Source organism: Polypterus senegalus, chromosome 3 (genome assembly GCF_016835505.1).
Source record: "Polypterus senegalus isolate Bchr_013 chromosome 3, ASM1683550v1, whole genome shotgun sequence".
NCBI classification, from domain to species: Eukaryota; Metazoa; Chordata; class Cladistia; order Polypteriformes; family Polypteridae; genus Polypterus; species Polypterus senegalus.
In genome coordinates, this window is record NC_053156.1 from 152,951,142 (window position 1) to 152,968,894 (window position 17,753).

At 38.0% G+C, this 17,753-nt stretch overlaps 1 protein-coding gene across 4 annotated transcripts in view; it reads left to right on the plus strand.

Moving 5' to 3' along the window:
* The first annotated feature begins 3,074 nt into the window (after window positions 1-3,074).
* LOC120525628 overlaps window positions 3,075-17,753 on the plus strand; it is a 71,012-nt gene continuing 56,333 nt past the window's right edge. For 2 of the 4 annotated variants that reach the window (XM_039748088.1, XM_039748089.1), the window contains exons 1-3: window positions 3,075-3,302; window positions 4,571-4,645; window positions 10,391-10,514. In XM_039748088.1, the coding sequence (XP_039604022.1) occupies window positions 3,284-3,302; window positions 4,571-4,645; window positions 10,391-10,514 (218 nt within the window). In that variant the 5' untranslated portion in view covers window positions 3,075-3,283. Of the gene's footprint in view, window positions 3,303-4,570; window positions 4,646-10,390; window positions 10,515-17,753 lie in introns of those variants that run through there. The other 2 variants (XM_039748092.1, XM_039748091.1) reach the window with 2 other exon arrangements.

The window sequence follows — 17,753 nt, forward strand, 5'->3', positions numbered from 1 at the left end:
GCTGTTAACTTGCTGCCCCCATGGTACTTAAGGATGTAAGTTTTCTTATCTAAACTGATTTCAGAGTTGAGTTTGTGTGTTCAAGTGAGTTCAGAAAGTCTCTCAAAAGTTATACATGCCAAGATCTCTTTAAAAATGTAGAGGTACAAGTGTGCCATCCCAGGATTCACATAATGCAGGATATAAACTGAAATCTGCCTGCATTCAAGTGTATACAGTATACTGGCTTGACCAGTAGACATGTGCTTATTTGGTACAATATGTACCTTTTATTGTTAGTGAAGCAATCATTTTTTGGATCATTTTTTTACTAGTAAAATTAAAATAATCAATAAACAGATATCTAGCAAAGTGATCTATTAAATAAAATCTACTCTGAATTGGTCTTCCCTTGCCAGTCTTACTGATTAAATATGGCATATTGTAAAGAAAAATCATTAAGCATTTTTGGGATGTGGCACAGGTATGCAAAGGTGATCCCCACGGTCGTTTTAGTCAGTGTAAGTTATATACATGATGGAGTGCATTTGTAAATAAAAAATTAAATCTGAATACACAAAAACTAAGCAACTAAACATTGAGTGATGCATGCTTGGCATTACTGGCAGCAACAGAAAGAGAAATTAATGGGTCAAAAACCAAAGTAGATGCATGTCACTGCCACCATTAAAAAAACAAGTGGGATTGTGCAAGGCATCTAGCCAGAAGAGCAAATGGTAGGTGGACTACAGAGATTCTAAACTGATTCATCACATCCCGGTCATTGCCTCTTCCAGCTTTTGCCATCAGGCAAGAGATACAGGGCAATGAAAACCAGGACAAACCACCTTAAAAAAAGCTTTTATCCAAAAGCAATCATGGCCCTGAACTCAGAATACAACTGTTCCATATCATTCTCCCAACGTGCAATATAGACCTTAAGTCAACCAGTGCAATTTGCATATATAACAAGTGCAATTTGTATATTTTGTAAAATACTTTTATTACAATTTCAGTTATTATTTTCTCTCTTCTTGTCTTTTTAACTCTTATGCCTCACATTGAGTCGACTGCACCTTCAATTTTGTTGTTCCTTTGTAAAAGTGACAATGACAATAAAGATCTATCTATCTATCTATCTATCTATCTATCTATCTATCTATCTATCTATCTATCTATCTATCTATCTATCTATCTATCTATCTAGTAGATATAGACAGATATTATAGGTTTAATATTGTAGGGGTATATTAGAGATTAGAGATTTGAGACCCTTATTGTCACATACTGCAAGAGCATAGTGAAATTTTTCTGCCATAAATAAATAAGTAAATAATATGAGTTAATAAAAAGTAACATACAGTAGAATTACACATAAACCAGCAGATGAGTATGGTACAGTGCAGTGCAGGGCAGTTAGAATCAGGTTACTAGGTGCTCAGGGACCTTACAGCCTGGGAGAAGAAGCTGCCCCTGAAACAAGTGGAGCAAGTGGTGCTTCCCAGAAGGCAGAAGTGAAAACAGGGGTTGAGCTGAATGGCTGTCACGAGAGATGATCGATTCAGCTCTCTTCAGACATCTGGTGGAGAAGATGGTATGAGGATAGAGACTCCTTTTGAAGAGTTTGCGATCCCGACAGGTCAGGTTACCAACCCACAATGTGATGCATCTGGTCAGAATATTTTCAATAGTGTAGTTGTAAAAGTTCACTAAGATTTTAGATCCCACCCAAAGCTGTTCAGCCTCCTCAGGAAAAGCCTTTGCTGAGCCTTTGTCAGTGTGCGGGTGGTGTTGACGGACCATAAAAGGCAGTCAGTGATCTGGATACCCAGGAACCTAAAATTCTTAACTGTGTGGACAAGGGAGCTGGTTATATGGAATATCAACACCGACCTCCTTTGTTTTGTCATAATTCAGTAAAAGGTTGTTGTTATGGTACCACAGAGTCTGGTCTTTTACATCCCTCCTGTAGGCAGCCTCATCATAGTCGCTGATGAGGCCAATTAAAGTGATGTTGTCTGGGAACCTGATGATGCTGTTGCCTTCATTCTTTGCTACACAGTCATATGTGAATAGACTGCATAGCAGTGAACTGAGGCAGCAGCCTTGAAGAACATCAATGCTGGTGAACAGAGTGGAGGAGTTATTTTTGACTCGGGTCAATTTGTCAGGAACTCAAACACCCAGGAGCTGCTTGGACCAAGGACTCTGAGCATTAGCACCAGGCTGAAGGGCCAAATGGTGTTGATGGCAGAGTTATAGTTGATAAACAGCATCCTGACATAGGTGTTTTTCCTTTCTGGATGTTCCAGAGCAGTGTACAAGGGAGATGGCATCATCCACATATCTGAAATGCTGGTATGCAAACTGAATCAGATATTTGAGGGTCAATTTCTACAAAATGACCATGAGTAGGCAGATAGATAGATAGATAGATAGATAGATAGATAGATAGATAGATAGATAGATAGATAGATAGATAGATTTTTAAAGAAACGATTATTTACAATAATATAGCTGACATGGAAAAAATTACCATGTTTTTCCACAAAGGCTTGTCCCTCATAGTAACTCAACTGCTCACAGAGAATAAAACATCTTTAATTCCCCATATATTTTTGGAAATTATTTTTGGAAATTATTTTAGAAGATTTGTGATAGAAATTGTGCTGTGCTATGTAAAATAACTGTGCCAGGGCAATTGATTGATATATGCATTTTTGATGTATAATGCCCTTTTACAATTTTGTATTACTTTTCATGACCTGCTTTTTGTGTAAATCTGTATTTTCTATTGTAATTTTAACAAACCCACATCATTATTGCGGATCCATTGCTTGTTCTAACGGTAATTTTGGACTTGTGACACATAGCGGCTCTCGTCATAAAAGACCTGCTGATAGCTGTGCGCTTGCTGAGCTGTCACATTAATAATACATTCGTTCAAACGACTAATAGCCATTGGGAGCGAAACACCGGCAAGCCGAAGTTCTCCGGAAAACAAGGCAGGAGCAGTCTGGCGTAAAGCCAATAGAAACTCGGCTCTTTGGTCAGGAGGAAAGCACGAGCTGATGTCCACTCACACGAGGCTATAAAGCCCCGCTGTCTAGTATCGATGGCCAGTTGGACTTCTTAGGATGGCTGCATCATGGCGGCAGACAGCACCGGAATAAGCCAGAACTTCTCCAGTCTATGCCCATCTTTTAGATTAGCAATGCACGCCGCACGTTGACTGTACGCTGCTCTTACTGTGTTTAGTGAGCCAGGGAAAAGTTCTGCTGTCTTATCCGACAAATCGTACAGCATGAGCTGCTCGGCAACAGGTAGGAAGCTGCGGGCGTTCGTTTGATGTGGCGCGGCGCTCATTCTATGGAGCAACATGGAGTTTGTCCCGCGGTCCGACGCGCCTCGTCCAAAAAAACTGTGCGCTTTTTGTATGCAGTAGTCTTGTTTACTTGTCAACGCGGTTCTTTTTTTTACGAATCGTGGTCAGCTATTTATAGGCTGCAGTTCCCTAGGAAGACTATTAATTTTAATTAATATTTTTTTAGAACTCCGCAGCGTGTCCCTCTTACCTTCCATAACCTACAGACGGATACGTTTAAGAGATTTGAAATTGTCCCATTGTTACTGAGTGGCATGTGGCACGATAATTTACCCTTCTGGCACAGGGGGTTGGTCCTGTCTGCCTGCTAGTGTGTATTTGTGTTGTTGCAGTCTGTCTGTTTCTTTGGCTCCTCATCCTAAAGACAAGCTAAAACTGAACTGGTGAGTGTAAATTGGCCCTTCCTTGTGAGTGTGAGTAGGGCGGGTTTTGCATTTTGCACCTGCTCTTCTGGCACATCACATTCACTCAACTGTGGATTTTGGATATTGAAAACCGATGAGCAGAAGAAAAGAGATGCAAACCTGTTTTGTTATACATGCATCACTCTTAATAGATAAGACTGGCTGTATGAGAAGCCAGTACTGTATTGAAATTGGGTGCATTTATTACACAAAATGCATCTTCATGCTGTGGTGCTTTGTACCAGTCAAAAAATCTGCTATCAAGTAATGCTGTGATATGAGGTTGGATTCATGTGGTAAAGTTGTACTGTATTAGCTTTATTTTTCCCAATGTTGTCAAAGCCATGAGGATTGAAACCTATTAGTTTTTTTTTTCTCTTTTGTGTTTTACTTCCTTTTAATCAGGATTTATTTGCTTCTGACAATTATGCATGTCTGCAAATTGCATTTGAAGGCTAATTATTTACTACTGTCCTCTTTACTTTTTGCTTCTGGCTAATGACTTCACATAGGTAATGTGACCCTTTTAGGCAGTGAAAGTTGAATGTGACTGATGTTAGTGTGTAACTGGCTGTCGTAACTGGAGGCATTGCATACCACTAAGGCAAATTTGGTAAATAAGTAATGCACAGTAACAGGAGCCTGATGTTTAATGTTGTGTTGTGTCCCTAGTTTTGGCAGGCAACCTTTGCATCCATAACTCATTGCAAGAAGGCTTATTTTTGTGCATGTTTTGCTTATATGGACCAGGGAATGTACTCTCTGTTAAGTGAACTTTTACAAATGTATTTATTTTTTTAAGGATCACAAAGGTTTTTGGCCTTTCCGGATATACCTGAAGATCATGTCTTATTCTCTGGAGCAGTTGTATTTCCAGGTAAAATTTGAAAATATCATGGCAAACTGTTTAAAATTGGTACATTGGGCAATTATGTAAAATTTTATGAAATTATACTGGGTGGCACAGTGGAGCAGTGGTAGTGTTGCTGCCTCGCAGCAAGGGTTTGTGTCCCAGTCCTGTCTGTGTGGGATTTGCATGTTCTCTCCGTGTTTTGTGTGGTCTTTCTCTCACAGTCGAGACATGCAGGTTAGGTGAATTGGCAATCCTTAATTGGCACTAGTGTGGGTGCCCTGGGATGAACTGGTGCCCTGTCCAGGGTTTGTTCACTGCTTTGTGGCTTGTGCTAGGTGGGATAGGCTCCAGCAGACCTCTGTGACCCTGTTCAGGGCAAAGCAATTTAGAGAATGGCTGACTATTTGTAGTGGGTTCCATTTCTAAAGCATGTTGCTTAGTATTTATATTGTCCAGTAGGTTATACTACACCAATGTGGAGACTGATTCCAGTATATTTACATTTACCTGATTAGTCGATGCTTTTATCTAAAGTCACTTGCAAAACATGTATGTTTGACATACTGGCAATAAAATGTTCCTTGCCTGAAGGGGGCCTGAGCTGCCTCAAACTTGCATATTTTAATCTACTCCGTAAATAAAAGGTGTTATTTTGCTTTAATTCTCGTTGCATCCATAAATGGCTCACATGGTGAATTACTGTACTACCAGTGTTAATCAAGTGATGTAATACTGACTTCTTGCTTCACTTCATTATGTTTATACTAAAAGAAAAAATCATTTTGGTCAGCTTGTATTTGAAATGCTGCCCAACACTCAATGTTTAGTTTTATTTTCCTGAAAAATTTAGGGGGGTTATTTAGTCCTTGAGTTCATCAAGCTTTAGTTCAAAGGAGGTCTCGCACTTCTCCCCAAGCACTGACTGGAGCCTGATGTGAACTGGCAAGTTAAGAGTTTCTAGCTTGTGTGCTGCCACATGAAGGATGTGGTTATTTACAGCAGCAGTTTGAATGCAGCCATGCACCCTGGCATATGTCTCTTCACATGGTGTTTGGTTCTGTTGGTTTTCTACCCTCAACTCTTATGTCAATAGCTGTATTGAATGGCAATCGGCTCCGTATTTGTTAGTGTGCATCTTGTGGTAAAATTAATAATGTTCCGTTTAAGGAGTGGGCAGTGAAGCACTTAATATACATTATCTGCTACAAGTCATCTTGCAGTATGCATTTTGAAAAATGCTTTACCTATATGCAAATATATTAAAGAAAGATACTTCCTACCACTAAATGTGCAAATCTGTGCATGTAAAATCTACGTGATTGATGTGATGCTGTTTCCATACTACTGTGACTTAGAGAGAGATAGTGAGGTGTCCTGTTATGCATCTTCTTGGAGGTGTGGGAGAATGACAGTTGGGTGGAGTGAATTCGTGCTATTGAATCTTTTCATGTGGCATAGCATCAATAATAACTTTAAAGATAGAAGTGGGCCTGTGTGAACGGCAAATCATTAATACATTTTAATCTGAAAAGTGTGTACAATAATATTTAATATTAAAAATGGACAGTTTTTATTAATATTTAATTTTGATCACAAGACCACTCCCTTGAAAACCAGAGATTAAATATTTAAGCCGTCACTACTACAATGAGTAAATAACATGGAAAGTGACAGTCTCACAGATGCTCAATTACTATGTTGCAGTCTACTCTGTGCTTTGATATTCTTGACAATTGGCTCTCGGGGTTGCTTAAATATCAGGAGTGTATGTGTAATTGTGGATTGTCTAACCCCATCTTGAGTTAATAAGCACATTGTGTTAATGGAGCCATGAATGTAACAGGGTTCTTATTTAAGCTAAGTCTCAGTGCCATAATTGTGCTCTATGGAATAGCTGCCTGGATTCTAATTGTGACATGACAACTTTTTTTCTCTAGGGATTTTTTTGGTCTCTCCACCTCCTCTCTCTCCTGTCTCTCAAACTTGGAATACAATTAATAAGTAATCAAGTGCTGTTAGCCATGTTCACACCCGGGTTGTCAGTTGTGCCCAATCAGTTGTTGATGCAGAGGAAAGCCATTTGCTTATGGATTCTTGGGTTCTCCTGAGCAGTGTTACCTTTTGGTGTGCTAAACTGCTTAAGACTATTATGGCTCAGTCTAAATAATGAATTGGACAAATAACCATTGACAGATAGGGGGCAGTATTGCTCCCTTGAACCCCTGTTCAATACGCCAGACACCAGATAAAAGTCCAAACGTTGACTTTATTCATACAGCACAAAGCACCCTCTCCTCCACTATCTCATTAAATTACAAATCGCAAATACAATAATCAATCCTCCACTCCCAGACGCATTGCCACCCTTCCACAAAGCTCAGCTCGCCGTCTCGGAGCTCCCACAATCCTTTTATAGTCCCTGACCCGGAAGTGTTCTAATCCCCAGTCCATGTGATCTTCTATCACTTCCCGGTCAGATCAAAAGTCCTTTTCTTAACCCCGGAAACACGTCATTCCCCTTGTCCATGTGACTCGGATGTACTTCTGGGGAGTAGGGTAAATAAACACAGTTCCTCCCTGCAGCATCTCCTAGAGGCCTTCATGGTATCCAGCAGGGCTGTGTATAAAAACTCTAATGCATGATGCCCTGCTGGTCTTCGGGGAACCTCCATACTGCAGGGAGGGCTCCACCTGGTGGCTTGGGGGTATTGGCTGGGAGGAACGGCCATCCATACACCACACCATCTTTTCCGCTGTAGGATCCCTTGCTGTTTAGAGAGAAATAGGGTTTTTGTTTTATAATCACAAATTATTTTTGGTTAAGTAAATCAAAACTAAATAGATTAAAATTACTTTTTTGGTGTTTTGAAGGACTTAATGTTCAGGTTCATTTGTTTTTGAGCAGTATTTTTAAATTAACAATGCTTCACCCCTTTAACTGATTTTCATGGCCAGTTTGCCAGATGGTACAAACAGCTTTTATTAATGCTTTGACTTAATTTGCAAGTTCTAAGCAGTTTAAGTTGCAATCCTATATTCATTGTTTGTCTGGATGAAAACCCCACATACGAGGCATGCATGAGCACTGTTCTGAAGGGGGTGGAATGATTAGATCACTAAGACCTAAGACTGTTCTGTGAAACTGGCTAAAATTAAAATTTACAAAGAGAGTCAATGCTCTGTAACAGCATACCAGGTGAGCAAAACAAAGTTGAGGTGTGGGCCTCAGTCCTTTGGAACAATTTATACTATGCTAGACAAAGAGGCTTACTCCCACATGCAGACATCCATCAATATAATAGCCACATACTGAAACCCATAACTGTAGTAAAATATGATGGTATGATGCCTTAGGTTCCCAAACACACATGTGGTGTTTTTGCCCAGGACTGGTAGATTGCTTAAGTTAAAAATGGCGGCAAGTGCCACAGTAGCCTACTGAAGGAGAAAACTAAAGAGAACAGATTAATAACAGTTGGCAAGTGTTGATTTTATTTAAGAAAACTCCAAGATCTGTCAATGTATCTAATTGGTGTACTGAAAAAGGTGTTCTTGGCCAAAACTATGTATTCAGCCTGGTTGTAAATGCTGAAACTAAAAGGTTATCCCAAAATATTTGGGTGTCCTATAGATATAGGCTGTAATTAATACAGTATATTTTAAATGCTGTTTTTTTATTTTGAATGACCTGTATTTTGAGATCCATTTAAACTTTTGGAAATGCCTGATAAAATAAGCCAAAGTAACTATAATGTTGTGTATTAGGTAGATTTTAAAAAATCTGTTAATTTAGAAACCAAAGAAACTTATAAAAGTACAGTAGATTTTTAAATCTTTTGCAGTAGCATTTTCAGATGCCTGCAAATTACCAGAGTTGGATTTTAACATTCTATTTGACCGTGCAGCATTTCCTGAATTGAGATTAGAATGTCATGGTCCGCATGAATTAAGGTTGATTCTTTGTTGTGAACATTGTTGCAGTGTTTAAGGTTAGACTGATGTGGCAACTATTGCTCTAAGAACTTGTAGAAAGAAAAATGTCTGCAATTAATTTTTAAAGGCATTAGGTAAATATGACCGAGGACTCATTTAAAGCATTAGGACACCTTTTTCCTATTTTGGTTGTGAGTAGTGGTGAAAATTGATTAAAAACAATCTGCTTCATCTCTATAGTCTCAGCTCTGTGTTCAAGTCCATACTAATTGGCACTGTACCAGCAGTCCAATGGTTCACCAAAAGGTAGGAATTTTAAGGCAGAGACACTCTTAATTATTGCCCCTATAAGAAGTAATCCCCTATTTCAGTTGCCTTAAACTGATGTAGTATTCAGTTTATGAAAGATGCTAGGGGTTGTGACATCTAGGTATCGCTATTGAAAATGAAGTGGCATGTTTTAATCTATTAAGTTCCACATTTTTAGACTCGGCCATACTTTTAAATCTATACAAATATTAGAAAACTTAAGGTAACTGGCTAACTGCACTCATTTTGGCTAGAATTATCTCTGGAATGATACTGGATAGTACAGATGTGTATCTAGCATCTACAAAGTACAGTATTTAAGTTTTAGGGAAATTAATGGTCATGGGCACAATGATGGGAAATGGTTTTTTAATTAAAATTTCAGAAAAGGAAGGGAATTAAGCCATTCATAAAATGCAGTCTAGTTCAATATACAGCAAGCATGTCCTAATTCAAATGAAATTGCTTTTTAATCGTAAGTGTCTCATATAGAATTGTTTAAAATATACCCAAGATTAAGACTGAACATGTGAATGATGTGACCTAGTGATGTAGGTACTTGATCACATTTTGGAAATGCCCTGAACTTAAATCTTTTTGGGCAAAACATAGTTGTATATCTCTTGGGTAGCTTAGGTTTGGAAATTAGTTTTATTGCCTTAACAACAGTTGTTAGTGTAATACAGGACAGATTAAAGTGTTTTGAAAAATCGGTCCTAATCGCCTAAACTATCCTACCTGCATAAAGACTCATTTTGCTTAACTGATAGAATCCCAATCCAGCTTCTACTGTATAACTCAGTAGGAAAGCAATATCCTATGTTAGGTCAAACTGAAAAATGAAACCCTTTTTACAAAGATCCGTTCATTATTTTTTTTTCAGAACTTGTGAAGAACTGTGTGACCCTAAAATGTATATGCCTGTGCTCAACCCCTTTTTGTTTGTTTTTGTTTTGATTGAATGCTGATTTTCATGATTTGCATTTGAGGCATACTGTTATACTTGCTTTAGTTACATATCAGTTGTGTTCTATTTGTTTCCAAATACAGTACAATGGAACTGCAAGTGCATAATGCATTAAAGTAGTCAATTGTACTAGAATCATTTAATTGAGGTAAGTAAAGGTACAGCCATGGCAAATTTTGAGGGTATTGAGTTTTCAGTTAGTAAGGATGCATTATTAGCAAGAATTGTTCTTGCAGATTCATGACTTTTTTTTTCTTCCTGTTCTATATGCATAAATTGTAATGTACCTGTCTGACTTTATGCAAGAATTTTTTGGATAAGGAAAAGCTTTACAAAACAGTAAAATCATTCTTACAGATTTCTTACCAAGGATATATGATATGGTAATTTATTTGAAGGTGTAGTCTGAATTAGATGGAAGGGTTAAGGTGAAATTTAGAGTATAGATAATTGGCTTTGTCAGCTAACAATCTTTAAACTGATATTTTTGCATGTATGTATCATTTGTGTTTATATGTATACGTATGTAATTTGTTTTATATATATATATTTCTTAATAGGTTGCTTTGATCTCCAGGGGTGTCCTCTTGTGCTATTTCCTACAGCTGAGCAATTCAAACTGAACACTGTTGTGAAGAGGGATGATCTTTCCAGATTTATCAATTATGCTCTGTATTTGCATAAGTATGTGCATTTGTTTTTTCTTTATGAAGTTATGTTTCACAGTGTTAATACAATTGTTGTTATACAATAAGCTACATTAAATGCATACTTTGAGAAAGCAGTCATGATGGTGAAAAACTACTTTAGTGGATTGAGGCTCTGGTCTGCTCTAGGGAATGAGTCTTGCACTGTCTTGTTGCCTTCCTGGTGCAAAGATGAGAGATCACTTTGGATTAGTGTATAGGCTGTTGGTCAGAAAAGGGGTAGATCCAGTTGCCATTGTTCATGTTGCAACAAATTTCACAAGGACAGGTAGACTGTAAGCTCTAAGTTTAAGGAGTCAGTTGCTCTAAGGGGGTGCATAAGACAAGGAGATCTTCTCGGATGTTCAACCTGTCCCAACAGCCAGCCAGTCAGTGGTGTCCCATTTGAACAGGTGGGTCATCAGTTTATTGAGGTAAATTTTGTAAACTTGGAAATGGGCAGCAGAGGGCCAGGTTCCCAATTTTGCATAAAGGAGCAGGCTGTAATATTAAAGCTGATGTACAAAATGTTGAAATTGCTTGCCCACAATAAGCAGAAATGAAATGAGTGATGCATTAATTCCTTGCCTTGATGGTAGAAGCCTGAAAACCAAATTAGTTTGATCTATATGAAGCTGTACATAATTTATATTATAGAAATAATGGAAACCTGGCCAAATTTGGGAGAGATGATTTTAACATTAATGGGTGCACCTTATATAGGAAAGAGAAATCATGAAGGTGAAAGAGTAGTCATTTATGTAAAAGAGAAGTTAAATGTACTTCTGCTCCAAATGAGTGAGTTCAGTCTTAATGAGGATATTACAATTAGAGGAAATTGTGCATTCCCAATATAATACTTGTACCTACAAGACATCCCCCACTATAGTCAATATGCATGTTTTTAATAAGTTTATTAAGGGACATTAATTGCTCATATTTACTGGTGTAACCATGAAAATAGAGCAAAAAACTGGATGTCATAGATACAAATGTGTGTCAAAGCACCAACAAAGTCTACTTATTTATAAAGTGCCTTTCACAGACAGTCACAAAGCACTGTACACCATAGAAAACAATTAAAACATACTGTTCCAAACAATAACAAATATAATTAAACTAACATTTCAATAAATGAACATAAAACTGAAGAGCCAAAGATGGCTACCAATGTGCTAGCCTAAGAAGGTCCCTCTTCAGCGTTTTTTGTGTGTGTGTATATAAATACATGAATGTATCGGTTGTAACAGCAGCCTTAGAAGCACAAGGAAGGCTATTCCACCATTTTGGTGCAATGGCTTACAAAGCCCCACTCCAAAAAGTCTTTAACGGAGTACATGGAACAATAAGTAGGCCCTGGGTAGATGACCTAACTGGGTGATTGGTAATAAAATGTTTTGGGGTAGAGATCTGAAAAATAGTGATGTTTGACCTTGCAGATCTCTGTAGGTGATTTTCTTTCTTTCTTTTTCTCTTTCTTTCTGCAATACCCACACAAGGCTTTAACCTGTTAATTACAAGTGTATGGTCTATCGAATGCTGCACTAAGATTCAAAAGTACAAGAAATGAATAGTCTCCTGCACCAAGAGCCTTTAGAAGGTTACGTTAAGAATTGCAATTTCTGTGAAATGTTTCCTAAAGCCAGATTGAAATGGATCTAAAATTCTGATATTAATAAAAGCAGTCAGCTGTGATTTGGCTACCTTTTCTTCAAGTTTGGCTAGGAATGGGAGTTAGAGAGGCTTCTGATTATTAAAATCAGAGGGATTAAGATTAAGCTTTTTCCAATAAAGGCTACACAATAGCACACTTGCAGTAAGTTAAAACAAACCCAGCGAGGAGAGAAGAATTTATCATGGCCACCAAATTTGGGCCAATCAAGTGAAAAAACCTTTTTTTTTTTTTTTTTTAAAAAAAACAAAACCCAAGTTGGAAGAATATCCAACACAAGATGAAGGATTTAAAAATTCTTAAAGTAAGAAGACGGTCAAGAGATACAGGAGAGAAGGAGTTCAGACTGAAAGAGCAAGGGGATCAGTCTGCACATAGTTTGAAAAAGTAGATATATTTGATCAAATGGAAGTAACTTCATCAACAAAATTTAGAATATTGTCACAATCGGTATTTGAAAACTGGAACATTAACAGACACAGAAGAAACAATGTTAGAAATCGTGTCAAACAAAACTTTGGAATGAACTGTGCTATCTAGTGTAACAGCATGTTAACTGGCATGTGCATCGATCCCGTAGAATCCACATGGAGGCTTTCTGTCACTTGTAGATAGTAAACAGACTCTGGCGTCACATTCTGACTTATCACACTGTGCCCCCCGACATTTTGCTGGTGCTGCAACTCGCACACGCGTCACATTAATTTCTGAGCACCTGCTCAGAGGACGCGTCAAGTGCTGGGAACACATGGCAGCCATGATGCGGGCACGTACGAGTTCTGAGCGTGAAGTATAAACGAGCCCTGCGCAAGGTGCAGTACCAGCAAAAAAGTCGGAGGGCGCATTGTGCTGAAAGTTGGAATGTGATGTCAGTCTCTGGTTACTATCTACATGTGACAAAGCCACTTTGCGGATTCTACGAGATCATTGTGGGCGCTTTGATGTTTGATGAATGGCTTGATGTGGTGAAGCAAAATGCTGACATACAGATGCATTCGTGGTGCTTTTTATATTCAAGTGTTGCATATTCCCGATCATCATGTCACGATACATTTCAAGTCTCCCATACCATCTTCTGTGCTGTCGTGTTTTTTTTTTAGGGCTTCCTCCGGTCCGGACAACAACAGCAAACAGCAATAAATAGTCACACTCAGCACATTAAATATATGATTTTCCAACTCTATGCACATTTAGAATCCTTAGATTTATATTTGATATCACTTTAATGATGAAATGCATTAAAGTATGTATGTTACATTTTACAGATAAATGGGTAATTTCTTTTAAATAATAAATACTGTTAATAATTGCACATGGCGGTGACAGAGCAGTAGTGCTGCTGTCTTGCACGGAGTCATGTCACTGATATTCCCTGCCTGGAGTTTAGATGTTTTCCTGCTGGGTTTCCTCAGTGTGCTCTGGTTTCCCTCCAAAGATATGCAGATTTGGTTACACTAAAATGACGCTAGTGTATGACTGCATTAAACATCCTTTTCAGAGATATTGCGGTAAGTTGTCATCGGAGTCTAATGGATGTTTCAGGCAATTCACATCACAGCGAAGCCAAACCTGTTCTCACCATGATGATATCTCACACTGCCACTTGGTGGATTCCTCCAGATTTATGTAAAATACACGCACAAGTATAAACAGTAAAACGCTTGCTGGCAGGAGTGTCCGCTGCAGCATGCGTCGTGTGTAGTATAAACCCGGCCTAACAGGGCTGTCGGAAATGTATACGGAGCCCTAAAGGGATATGTGCATGTATTCCAGAAACTTTGTGTGAGCACGTAAAACTTTTTTTTTTGCACTTATGTACCTTTATTGGCTGCATAATATACAGTAGATAAGAACCACAACTTGCATAACTTTTTTTATGGTATGTTTTGCAGCCTCTTTGTCCAAAAATCTTCACATGCACGTAAAGCATGCTGTTGTCCCTGTCTTTGGGATGCGAACAGCAATGTGCAGTTTAATGTATTGTAATGAGATTTATTATAATGGTCATTTATATATTTTGTAGAGTTTTATAAATCCGATTTTAATTTTACCGTTTCTCATACATTTTTTTTTTTGCTTTGATATTCCAAGAACCATTCAGCAGATGAATTCAGCTTTCATCCCTGTACTTTCATACCCTGTTCTTTGCACAAATTTTTTTACTGAAGGAAATTTTTTTAATGAGGAAACCTACTAGTACTTTAAGCAAAATGTGTTTTTGTAGTATGAGTTACTGATCTAGAGGAAAGCACATGGTAGGAACATGAATAGAGCATGTATTTCATCGCAGCAAAATTGTATTAATGAGTTATAGATCTGTTATGTTTTTGTTTTGATTCCATGCAAATGTCTTAAGTACAGTTTTAACATTTGTCCCTATTCTGGTGTTGGTTTGAAAGGAGTGTATTTAAGTGCCACAAAGGAAAGAGCTCCATTTATACATGGTTCTCTTATCAGTCTTACTGACAAAATGCTGTGTATGTGTGGGTTTTTTATGTTAAATGTTTTTTTATGTGTGGGTTACTGTTCGCGCCTGCATGCTGTGTAAGGTGCTAGTCCAAAAAATCTGCTTTTTTTTTTTTTTAACCACAGCATAACTGCTGTATATACTTTTTTTTTTTCTTTTTTAAATGATACATTTTTTACAAATAAGTAGGTAAATCAGTATGGCACTCAATTGCTTACCTTTGCCAGTCAGTGTCACCGGCATTTTGAGTACAAAATGTAGCACAGAAAAGTATAGAATAAAAAAAAAAATTAAAGTACACTTTAGGAGAAAAATATAAATCTTTCAGAATTTGTTGGAATGTACAGCTCAGTAAACTAGGGGTTTTCAAGTTTTGATGCCCCCAGTGTGCTATTCCATTAATTAAAGCAGTTGGTTCCCAGTGTATGTTTGTTACTTCAGAAATGATACATTTGTTATGCTAAATATTTGCCTGATGAACCAAGCATTTCTGTATGAAATTCTTTTGATCTCCATTTTGTTTTTTAATCAGGTTTTTAAGCCATCATTTGTTTAAAAAAAGAAGAAAAAAGAATAACAAACTGCTGCCTTTTTGCATCCGGTGTCATTTGCATCTGTGCCCACTGATCGTTAATTGGTAGTATTTGAATACAATTAGAGCAAACTACACACGTGAATTTAAAAAGGTAAAAAATAAAACGGTCAAACATTTAAATTGTATGGCAAAACTTTATTTTAAATGTAAATCTCACACTCCCATACTTTTTTTTTTTTTTTTCTTATTTTACATTCATAAACTAATTACAAAAGTAGATTAAAAAGTAAAAATTAATGATTGTAAAATGGCTTGACACAAACCTGCACCCCAGCTAATGTGGAACTTGGGGATCACTTTCAGCAAAGAGCTAACACAAACATATCCAAGCATTAGAATCTTAATGAAATAGTCTCTCATATATAATATACTAGCAGAATACCCGCGCTTCGCAGCGGAGAAGTAGTATGTTAAAGAAGTAATGGAAAAAGAAAAGGAAACATTTTAATAACGTAAAATAATTGACAATGTAATTGTTTTGTCATTGTCATGAGTGTTGCTGGCATTGTGTGTGTGTGTCCCTCCGGGGTGCGAGCAGCTGTTGCTGGGGGTGCCAGAATCCATTGTTAAATTTAAAAACAGTATTTGTACAAAATCTTAATTTATCTATCCATTCCTAAATTAAATGGGCAGGCTATTTCGTATCAGTGCAATACACTGCTTGTTAAAATGGATGACTCCTAATCTTACGTGCACTTAATGCTGCGTGGGTATTATGAACTATCTTATTCAAGTTTTATTTAAATTTTAGATATAAGTAATTTTTATTTGGTCGACAGAAATATGTTTAGTAGGAATGAAAGTTAAAGTTAAATTTAATCATCATTGCATAAGTTTTTCTTCACCATAGAAATTTAAAGACTAAATTCAACTTCCATTCCTACCAAAGATATTTCTGGCGACTAAATAGAACCTACTTGTATCCAAATTCGAGCTATATAGCTGTCGCCTGCCTGCCTGAATAAGTCACCCTTGCTTCGCTCTTACTCTTTTACCGTTTATTTAATCATGGCTAGTTGCGGAAAAATTATAACATGGAAGGAGGATTACACTGAGTATGGCTTTACCAAAACAATTATTGATGGTGAATAAAGTATCTATTATTCATAAAGCTTCAATTGGTGATCTGTTTTTCTGCGTTAACCTCATATTTTTTCATTCTTCTTCCCAAACCAAGGGGTTGCGAGGGTAAAATGAATCGGGAAGCGTGTGTGTGTGTGTGTGTGTGTGTGTGTGTGTGTGTGTGTGTGTGCAGTGCTTAGCCCTAATTCTGGGCTCATCAGGCAGTACACACTCGCTGCACCCACTCTTGGGAATCGAACCTCAGACGGCTGCGCTAAAGGCGAAGCCTCATGTTGGGCTAGGGTGTGTGGTTCATTTATTTGACAATATGTAGATCGGGGTGTGTATCTATATGTCTCTCTGTCTCGATATCTATCTAACATATAGTTTTGTCCATGAGGACTTATTGTCATCGCAGAGCCTTACTGAAAATTTGAGGCATTTCAATTGAAATGGGAGATCAGAGGGTATAATGGTGATGCCAGGAATACATTCAGTGTAGCGCTCTGCTGTTTTTTGTGTAGCTGCCTTCACACAGCCTCTCCGCTGCTTTATAAACAAACGCCATATAAAGCCATCACCTTGTCAATTGTGTAATGCATTTTTTGAACGGGTTTGATGCATGGAAGTGATCACTCGTACTGCGTTCAGTAAGTTCACGTGAGCTGCTCTCTTGTGTGATGTTGCGATGTCCACGGCTTAATTTAATGTTAGCTAAGACCCGGCACTTAAGTTTCTGGCTGCACTCCGGTTGTAATATGATGAAGCTGCGCGAGCTCACTTTTGGGAATGCAAGTATAGTTGTCCAGGAGAAGAGCAATCTTGCCTGAAATCAATGGCATCGTTTTGTAGGGTCTGTCCCTGAGACTTATTACTTGTCATCGCGCAGCAGAGCATTACTGGAAATGGGAGGCATTTGAATTGAAATGGGGGTGCGAGGGTAAAATGAATTGGAAAGCACTGATCAATGTAACCAATGTGCCAGGAAATCATGCATTGACAGAAGTTCCCCTTTGTTTGGAATGCAAAGTGTGACTAAATGCATTATTTTTTTAACGTGTTATGGAGCACATGCATCGAAGCTTCTCAGCTGTGTTTGTGCTAAGAAAAGGAAACATTTTAAAAATAACGTAACACGATTTTCAATGTAACCTTTTGTAAGTAGTGCCTGGAGGATTCAGTGTGGAGAAACTAGAGACAGCGTGTGTATTAACTTTTGGATTTTTCTGTAAGTATTTGGTGGCAGCGTCACAAAGTTGGTTCCTCAAGACGGCGTTAGCTGCAGAGCTCAGCTCAGAGCGAAATGAGGTGAATGGGAGGGGAGATGATGACGTCACTCCCCCACCCGCCTTAACTGTCAATCCCCCACAAACAGTCTCTCGGAATTTGCATAAGCACAGCCCTTGACCTGCAATTTTAACTTAGTTACAAAGTGATGAAC